The sequence below is a fragment of the Macaca fascicularis genome, chromosome 11, assembly GCF_037993035.2.
Source record: "Macaca fascicularis isolate 582-1 chromosome 11, T2T-MFA8v1.1".
NCBI lineage: Eukaryota > Metazoa > Chordata > Mammalia > Primates > Cercopithecidae > Macaca > Macaca fascicularis.
The window spans coordinates 117,792,353-117,802,299 of NC_088385.1; the positions used below are offsets into that span (position 1 = coordinate 117,792,353).

At 47.0% G+C, this 9,947-nt stretch overlaps 1 protein-coding gene across 1 annotated transcript; it reads right to left on the reverse strand.

Annotated features, from left to right (window-relative positions):
* On the reverse strand, window positions 1-9,716 carry MYL2 (myosin light chain 2). Its single transcript, XM_005572261.4, has 7 exons — window positions 9,664-9,716; window positions 8,236-8,325; window positions 4,847-4,922; window positions 3,317-3,421; window positions 2,398-2,476; window positions 2,249-2,297; window positions 1-332 (listed from the first exon to the last, which is right to left on the reverse strand). The coding sequence occupies exons 1-7, from the start codon at window positions 9,664-9,666 to the stop codon at window positions 234-236; spliced, it is 501 nt and encodes a 166-aa protein (XP_005572318.1). The 5' UTR covers window positions 9,667-9,716; the 3' UTR covers window positions 1-233.
* Between the last annotated feature and the right edge of the window lie 231 nt (window positions 9,717-9,947).

Consider the following 9,947-nt stretch of genomic DNA (forward strand, 5'->3'; position numbering starts at 1 on the left):
TACACAACCTCCTGTTTATTGTAACACAGCCTCTGGATAGATTTCCATCTCTAGGATGTGCGGCCATGAGGTTATCTGTAGCCACCCAGGCTGCAAAGAAGATGGAGGTGGATAAATGGGGCAGCCACACAGCTAACAGACAAGGTGGGGACAGAGGCAGTACTGGGGGGAGAGAGATGAGGGCACGGACCACTCTGCAAAGACGAGCCCAGGGCGCAGCAGCCAGCTCCCTCCTAGTCCTTCTCTTCTCCGTGGGTGATGATGTGCACCAGGTTCTTGTAGTTCAAGTTGCCAGTCACGTCAGGGGGGAAGGCGGCGAACATCTGGTCAATCTGCAATGAGCCAGCAAGACATGCTAAGGATGAGGGGAGGGGAACTGAGACAGAGGGTGGGGGGTTGTGGGCGGGGCCTGAGTGGACGGGTAGCTGGGGTGGGGGATGGGAACATGGGCCACTCAGAGGGTCCTCCAGAGAAGGACTTCCCCAGCTGCTGCAGGGCCCCCTCGCCCAAGGTCATGCCCTTTCTGGGGCAGCCTACAGCCAGCGGATGGGATTGGTGTGGGGGTATAAAGGCACGGCCATCTCGCCCAACTTGGTGCCTCCCAGGAGAGCTATCGAATGAGCTCCCTGCCTGGGGAGTCAGCGGTGCTGGTCTTTGGGCCTGAATCTTGGCTCAACTTCTTCCTTCATGCACTTTTCCTTCCTTGCCCTTCTCTGTTCTTCCCTGACTTCAACGGCCCTCCCAAATAAACATCATGCAGAGATGTCCCTGGAAACCCAGCCTTCCACCAGCATCACAAACTCAAGAGTTTCCAGGGGCCAGGCAGGTGATTTAAGGGAGCAGGATAGGTCCTGTGGCTAAATGGAGACACATGGCAATCTAAAAAGGTGACAAGAAGGTGGCCACAGGGACCAGGGCATCAGAAATCTAGATTTTTGTTTTTATACAAACTTTCCCCATTTAAAAAGCATTGGCTAGTTTTTTAAAAAAACCATACTGGCTATTCATAGCCAGCACTTGTATTGCCTTTGCCAGAAGTTCACATTTTCCCCACATTAACGTATCAAATCCTTGCAATCTCCTATGAGGTAGCTTCTATTATCATTCCCACTTTACAGATGAGGAAATTGAGGTGCAGTGAGGTCAAGGAGCTTGTTCAAAGCCCACAGCAGGTGGAAAGTGAAGGCAGCCCTTTTAGCTGCTTGAGTTTTTGGGGAGGGGAAATCTACATACAATTTTTAGTAAAATGTGGAACTTGATGGAGAGAGGCCTGTGAGGCTATGAGGGGGCATTTAAAATCAACTCATTAAGGTTCACTAATAAGGTTGACGGCACCATTGCTTGCTCATACAGAAGCTTTGGCAAATTAGCAAAAATGCCCCTTCTACCAAACTCACTACTGCATCTCCCAGAAAAAGGTCACTGAGTTAAAAAAAAAAAATATTACCAGACAGTTTACTGCCAGTTCTGGAAAGCTGTTGCAACAAATACACAGTCTGATGACTGTGTATTTTCTAGATGTCAGTTTCATAAAACTGAAAAAAAGAGTTGTTCAGTGCACAACTCACATGACAGTATGTGGCAGCCCTTCACACTACAATAATTTCATGCTCTAAGCAGGTCTCTATGCATCGTGAGGAAGGCAGAACCTGCAGTCACATAGACCTAGGTTTGAATCCAGGTCCTGGCATTTACTATTAGTTTTGTTATCTTATTTTATTTTATTTTTGAGATGGAGTCTTGCTCTGTTGCCCAGACTGGAGTGCAGTGGCGTGATCTCGGTTCACTGCAACCTCTGCCTCCTGGGTTCAAGTGATTCTCGTGCTGTGCCTCAGCCTCGTGAGTGACTGGGAATACAGGTGTCCACCACCATGCCCAGCTAATTTTTGTATTTTTAGTAGAGGCAGGGTTTCATCATGTTGGCCAGGCTGGTCTCAAACTCCTGGCCTCAAGTGATCCTCCTGCCTCGGCCTCCCAAAGTGCTGGGATTACAGGTGTGATTGTTGTTATTTTAGACAAGTGACTTTACTTCCCTGGGTCTCAGTTTGCCCATCTGTATAATGGGAGTTATGCTAGTCCCTACCTCATAGGGTGGCAGAGAATGAAATGAGGCCAGGGCTCAGAAGACGATAGCTGGTTCCCTGTCAGTGTGGGGTCAGGGGTGCTTTAGACAAGAGGGGGACATAGAGCCCCCCAGAGGGAGAGCCCAGGAGCTGGGGTACAGGGAGTGCTTGAAGGACCCCATTACCTCCTCCTTGGAAAACCTCTCCGCCTGCGTGGTCAGCATGTCCCGAACGCTGCCGAGAGAGGAAAGCAGGTGTTGGTGTCAGTTGTGCATGTGTAGTGGGGCAGGGGGGCAAGCAGGGAACCCCCTTCCTCCCCACAGACCCCACTCACTAATCAGCCTTCAGCACCCCTTTGCCTTCAGGGTCAAACACTTTGAATGCATTGAGTATGGTTTCCTCAGGGTCTGCTCCTGAAACGGAACACAGGGGTTACATGTACTGGGGGTGGCTGGGAACCACTGGCACCCCAGGCAGCTGGGCCCAAGTTCCCCCAGAGATGAAGGGGCCAGAGCAAGGCTGCTTTGCATGGAGGAAAAATACCCTGCTTTCATCTGATCCCTGAGCCTCTATTTTGAAAGAGAGGGCTGAGAACTCACGGTCAAACATCATCTAGATTCGAAAGCCTGGGATTCGAATCTTAACTCTGGCACTTGCTAGCCGTGTGGCCTCAGACAAGTGACTTTCTGTCTCTTAGTCTCAGTTCCCCATCTGTAAACTGAGGATAAGAATAGAGCGTACCTCCTAGTTGCTGTTAAGTGGGGTAATGCGTATAAAGTGGTTAGCATGAGGTCTGACTTAGGTTAAGTCCTGGAGCAATGTTAGTTGCTGTGTTTTTGTTTTGTTTTGTTTTGTTTTGTTTTGAGACAGTTTCACTTTGTTACTCAGGTTGGAGTGCAGTGGCACAATCTCGGCCCACTGCAACCTCCGCCATCCCGGTTCAAGGGATTCTCCTGCCTCAGCCTCCTGAGTACCTGGGACTATAGGTGTACACCACCGTGCCTGCTAATTTTTTGTGTGTTTTTAGTAGAGATGGGGTTTCACCATGTTGGCCAGGCTGGTCTTGAACTCCTGACCTCAAGTGATCCACCCACTTCGGCCTCTGAAAGTGCTGGGATTACAGGCATCAGCCACTGCGGCCAGCCAAATTGCTGTTTTCATTATTTTTTCCAATGGTGCTTTATCTCTTTTAAAGTTAACCATCTTCTGCCAGCCCCCCAAAGAAACATAGACACACACACACATGACCTTACCCTTAAGTTTCTCCCCAAACATTGTGAGGAACACAGTAAAGTTAATTGGACCCGGAGCCTCCTTGATCATTTCATCAATTTCTTCATTTTTCACGTTCACACGCCCTAGGGTAGGAAACACACACTCAGGGACTCAGAGCTGGGGGAGAAAGAGCCATTATGACACTGCCATTGGCTCCTGGGATTCCACTTCAAGAAATCTAGTCTAGAAATAATCGGAGATGGGGTGGATGGGGGCAAAGATCTTATGTGAGAAGATGTTCTTGACAGTGTTATTTATAATAACCAAATGACTGGAAGCAACCCTAACATCTGATGTGGGAAGGGGTTCATTATTTACTTATTTTTCTTTGAGACAGGGTCTAGCTCTGTCATCCAGGCTGGAGTGCAGTGGTACAATCTCGACTCACTGTAACCTCCGTCTCCCAGGTTCAAGCGATTTTCGTGCCTCAGCCTCCTAAGTAGCTGGGATTGCAGGTGCACGCCACCGTGCCTGGCTAATTTTTGTAGTTTTTTGGAGAGATAGGGTTTTGTCATGTTGCCCAGGCAGGTCTCGAAGTGCTGGGTTCAAGTGATCTTCCAGCCTCCGCCTCCCAAAGTGCTGGGATTACAGGTGTGAGCCACCATGCCGGCCAGTTCGTTATATTTAAAATAGTGTCTTCGGAACCTGGAACATTTAATGCAGATACTTTCATTTTTCACTCAAATGGGAAAGGCTTGTATTGTAAATTAGCCCTTCACAGTTGGAGGCAGGAGAGACAGATCAGGATCACCTGAGGGAATTTTTTCAAGTTAAACCTGCTGTAACCCACAGCCTTGAAGGTTCTGATTTACCTGCTCTAGTCCTGCCACAAGCCTACCTTTGTGCAAATAAGAAAAATCTGTCACTTTTTAAGCCAATGTATGTTTTAAGTATAAAAAGCTACACTCACTACAAATGTGAATAGTTCCCTGTAGAATTGTGCAGTGCACCGTCTGCACAGCTGTGTATGGTTGCCCTGAGTTCTAAGGTTAGGAGTAAGAGGCGGTGGTGGGTAGCAGATTAGACATGTATATTTTGAAGAAACTCCATGTACTTGTGCTCACACTGTTGAGATGATACATTTTAGAAGATGAATTCAAAAGAGAATGATTCCAATAATTTAAAAAACTAAAACCCAAACCTAACAGACATGTCTAGAAAGACTTAGAGGAAAGAGACTGGAATGTTCACAGTGGAATATGACCTTCTGGGTGATGTCATTTTCTCCTTTATACTTTTCTGCATTTTTCCCCATTTTCTGTTGTGAGCTGACATTGCATTCAAAATCACACAAAAAAGTTATTTCAGGAGATAAAAGATATCTGAAGACACTCAAAGGCTAAACACTTCTTTCCCATCCCCTGAAATTTGTCTTAAAGAGCAGTTGTGGTGGAGTTGTTTCTTTGGGAAACGACACCCATCTTGGGCTTTTCTGATGGTCCCACCTCGTGCTCCTCATGGATGTGAGATAAAGAGACCCTCCTCCAGGGCTAGAGGGTGCGACATACCAAGGGCAGCAAAGGTGTCTCTCAGATCGTTCTTGTCGATGAAGCCATCCCTGTTCTGGTCCATGATAGTGAAGGCCTGTGGAAGGGAAGTGATTGGCAGCTCAGCCTGGGAGAAACTGGCAGAGTTGCCCAAGAAGTTGGGCCAAGGACTTGGCAAGAGTGGATTCTGGGATCTTCAAAGATCATTGCAGGACCTCAGATCAAAAGTCAACAATTGAAGATAATCCAACAATTTCTTCAAAATGTTAGGCCTCGTGTTATCATATGACCCAGACATTCCACTGCTAGATATATACCCAAGAGAATTGAAAACATGTCCACATAAAAGCCTGTACACAAGACTGGGCATGGTGGCTCATGCCTATAATCCCAGCACTTTGGGAGGCCTAGGCTGGTGGGTCACTTGAGGTCGGGAGTTCAAGACCAGCCTGGCCAACATGGTGAAACCCCATCTCTATGAAAAACAGAAAAATTAGCCAGGCGTGGTGGCGCATGCCTGTAATCCTAGCTACTCGGGAGGCTAAGGCAGGAGAATTGCTTGAACCCGGGAGGCGGAGCTTGCAGTGAGCTGAGATCATGCCACTGAACTCCAACCTGGATGGCAGAGCAAGACTCCATCTTGGAAAACAAAAACAAAAACAACCTGAACACAAATGTGTGTAACAGCATTGTTCACAGTAGCCCAAAACTGAAAGCAACCTACATGTCCATCAGCCGATGAATGGATAAACCAAATGTGGTCTGTCCATACAATGGAATATTATTCAGTCATAAAAAGGAAGGAAATTCCTACAAAGATTACAACATGGATGAGCCTTAAAACATATGTGAAAGAAGTCTGACACAAATACCACATATTGTATGATTCAATTTCTATGAAATGTCCAGAACAAGAAATTCATGGAGACAGAAAATGGATTAGCGGTTGCCAGGGGCTGGTGGGAGAGGGAGGAGGAGGAGCAGGAAGTGACTGCTAATGGGTATGGGGTTTCTTTCTGGGGTGATGGAAATATTCTGAAAGTAGATAGTGGTGATGGTTGCACAACTTTGTGAGTATACTACAAACCACAAAACAGCACACTTAAAAGATGAATTTTATGATATGCAAATTATACCCCTATAAAGCTATTTATTTATTTATGAGAAAGAGTCTTGCTGTGTCGCCCAGGCTGCAGTGCAATCTGGTGTGATCTCGACTCACTGCAACCTCCACCTCCCGAGTTCAAGCGATTCTCCTGCCTCAGCCTCCCAAGTAGCTGGGACTGTAGACACGCACCACCAATGCCCAGTTTATTTTTGTTTAGTAGAGTCAGGGTTTCACCATTTTGGCCAGGCTAGTCTCAAACTCCTGACCTCAAGTGATCTGCCCACCTCGGCCTCCCAAAGTGCTGGGATTACAGGTGTGAGCCACTGTGCCTGGCCCATGATTCCTCATTTGTGAAATACTTGGGCATTTATAAAGTTCTGAGAACCTCCCTGGCCGCCAGCTGAGACAGATTACTGGTCCCATTTTACAGGCAGGGCAGGCTAGGGAGTGGGGAGGTCAGATGAAACACCAGTTTTTAGCTTTTTAAAAAAATAATAGCTTTAGGCCAGGTGCAGTGGCTCACGCCTGTAATCCCAGCACTTTGGAGGCCAAGGCAGAAGGATCACTTGAGGCTAGGAGTTTGAGACCAGCCTGGCTAACACAGTGAAACCCTGTCTCTAGTAAAAATACAAAAAAATTAGCCAGGCATGGTGGTGAGTACCTGTAATCCCATTTACTCAGACAAACAAACAACAAACAAACAAACCCAAATGGGGAATCCTGGCTACGTGTTTTGAGCTCTTTGCATCCCCTGCCCACACCCCCCGTAGCTGATTCCAGGGGTTGGGAAAAGAGGCAGGTGTAGCTTTCTCCCTGGAAGGTGACGATCTCAAGTTCAGATATGACACTTGTCTCAGGAATTTATCTTTCCCTATGGGACACAGCATTCCTGCAATCTGAATGTTAGTGAGGACAAAAGGTACAACTGCTCATTTCCTGTTTCGAAGCCCCAAATGGTTTCCCCTTTGATATAAAGCACGTTAGGGCAGGGTGTAGCAGCTCACGCCTGTAATCCCAGCACTTTGGGACGTCAAGGCAGGAGAATTGCTTGAGCCCAGGAGTTTGAGACCAGCCTGGGCAACACAGGGGGACTCAACTTTACAAAAATCACAAAAATTAACTGGGCATGGTGGTGTATACCTGTGGTCCCAGCTACTCAGGAGGCTGAGGTGGGCGGATCGATTAATCTGGGAGGTTGAAGCTGCAGGGAGCCATGGTTGTGCCACTGCACTCCAGGCTGGGTGACAGAGCCAGACTCTGCCACACACACACACACACACACACACAAAAGCAGACTGATCTCTTTAGCATCATTTTAGCATAGTTCCCTCTGGACAGCCAGGTAGTAATGTGGATGAGTCAGTGTGAGCCCTCACAACTGCTGGAAAATGAATTCCGAGCCTGTCCTTCCAAGCCTGTGTGCAGTTTGGTCTAATTGGTACTTGGGTTCTCTTCATAAGGTCCATTGCCATCGAATGCGATGGGGTTTCAAACAGGGCTAGTGGTTAATAATCAAAGACTGTAACATTTAAAACCCAGAAGATACTGCTTTTTACCTCTCAGACTGGCAAAAAAAATTGTGACTATTAATACCCAGTGTTGATGGAAATGTGGGGAAAGGCACTCTTCTTGAGACTGCTGGGCATAGGAATTAGTGCTGTGATTTTGGGGGGCAATTCGGACCAGCAGTTCTGCCTGTTTTTAGTTCTTTTGTTGTTGTCGTTTTAAGTTCCTTTGACCCAGCAGTTCTGCTTTTAGGACTTTACTCCCAAGAAGTAGCCAGAGATACAAGCAAAGAGGTGTTATTTATAATAGTAAAACATTATAAACAAATGTCATATTTAACCATAGAAAAATGGTTTAAATATATGATAGGAAATGTTAATGGTGAATTTCTCAAAGAAAAAAATGCAGGTAGTAATCAGTGGGCACAGAAGATTATAATTTTGTTTAATACACATATACATAGATAACAAAAATGGCTTGAAGGGTATATACCAAAATGCGAACTGATTATCTCTAGGTAATAGAATTGTAGGTAGTTTTTATTTCCTTTTTTGTGCTTTTCTGAAAAATTTTCTGACATTTTTCAACAAGGAATATATTTTACTTTGATAATCAGTGAAGTTATTAAAAACAGTTTCTTTTAAAAATTTACACATCCATTCAGGCTGAATTTGGGATTGTTTGGAGGACAGAGGCGTCTAATGAAAAGTCCCTGCTGGGAATATGGAACAAAAGGGAGGTACTCCCTCACGGGTGGGATTTCCTTCCGTGTGGATGATTCAACAGCTGCACCCACCTCCTTAAATTCCTGGATTTGGGTCTGTTCGAACATGGAGAACACGTTGGAGTTGGCGCCCTGGGCTCTCTTCTTTGCTTTCTTAGGTGCCTGGGGGAAAAAAGCATTGATTAAAAGAGTGAGAGGCTGGGAGTCAAAAAAACTAGGTCAGGCCCCTTCTCTGGGTGAGTTCATCTCTGTTGCAGGGCTCAGCTGCCCATCTGTGAAATGCAGGTACAGCGTCCACACTCAGGTCTCAAAACAGTGACGCTGGAGGGAGCAAAGGACACGACATAAAGTTTCTCCAGAGCCTCCTGGTCCCAGGGGATCATAAGCATTTGTGCATCTTGTAGTGGCTCCTTCATTAACTAGGAGAAGCCACAGGTGTGTCCCTGGGGATGGAGGCCACACCTACAGATCATCCCTGCAGGATCCAGCCGCTTTTGTTCCGATGCATTTCACAAAAAGCTCAGTAATGCACAGAAGGAGAATTGATTGGAGGGAGAGAAAAAGTCAGGCTCACTAAGCCATGATGAATGCCAAGATGAAATGACAGTTCTTCAAGGTGTTAAAACCCAACTGCGCCCCACACCCCACAATTTTCCCTTGATCCAAATGGTAGCAAAACCTCCTCTCTGAATGCCCTGTCCTTGCCTCATGTCAACAGGGCAGAGAAGAGCGAGTTGACCTTTCCTCCCCACCCCACTTCTCTCTGACTTTCAATAACAGCAAATGCTTCAATACTCTACATATGTATTATTATTTAATTCTCATAACCGCTCTGTCGAGCGGATACTATTATTATCATCCCCATTTTACAGGGGAGGCAACTGAGGCTCAGAGAGGTTGGGTCACTTGCCCAAGATCGCACAGCCACACACACACAAAAGGCAGAGCTGGAGTTGAACTTGGGTATTGAACTTGGAGAGTTGAACTTGGGCATTCTGACTCCAGAGTTCCTGCCCCAACCACTCTCCGTCCTGCGCTGACCCTGATTTGGGAGCTGCCCACTTCAGGAGGGGGACACGCAACTCAACAGCACAGGAAGAAAGGTTTTAAATTTGCAAGTTCAAAAGGTGAAAACAAAAACATTCTTTTTCCCAGCTGCCTGAACAAGAGAAAAGAATTACAATTTGATCCTTAAAAGCGTTCAATCCCATTTTGCAAGCCCTGGGAGTTATTGATTCCTTGAGAGGTCAGTAGACAAGCCATAAAAAAGCCAACTCTCTTATTTTGTGTTTGTGAGTCCCCGGGAGCTGCTGTTATTTGTGGCCTATCGGGGCATTGATTGGGGTTCCTCTGTGCGCGCGCAGTCAGCGGGGCTTTTTCCACAAGGGGCTGGAGGCTTTGAGAGCCTCCTTCCTCCGCCTCCGCCGTGGTCCCCTGCTTGTAGTGGCTTCCCCTCCTCGCCCACCCGGCATCATCACCTCCTGGAGCCCTTGTACTCACCATGGTGGAAGGGACCCAGCACTGCCTCCCGAGAAGAATTCCACACTCCGCCCAGCTCTCCGCAGCCCGGGAACAATAAATACTTCCTCCCCATGTTTAAAAATAACCCCATGACCGCTTTTGGCAGTCATAGGTGAGGCGGGCACCACCTAAGGCCCCCCCACCCCATGCCGTTCTTCTGAAGTAAGGGTGGCTCACTCGCCACTGGGTGACACGTGAGCCCCCAAAAAGGCATTCAAGGTTAAAGAGGCAGTAGCTGGGTCATGGTCACGGGGAGAGATGCT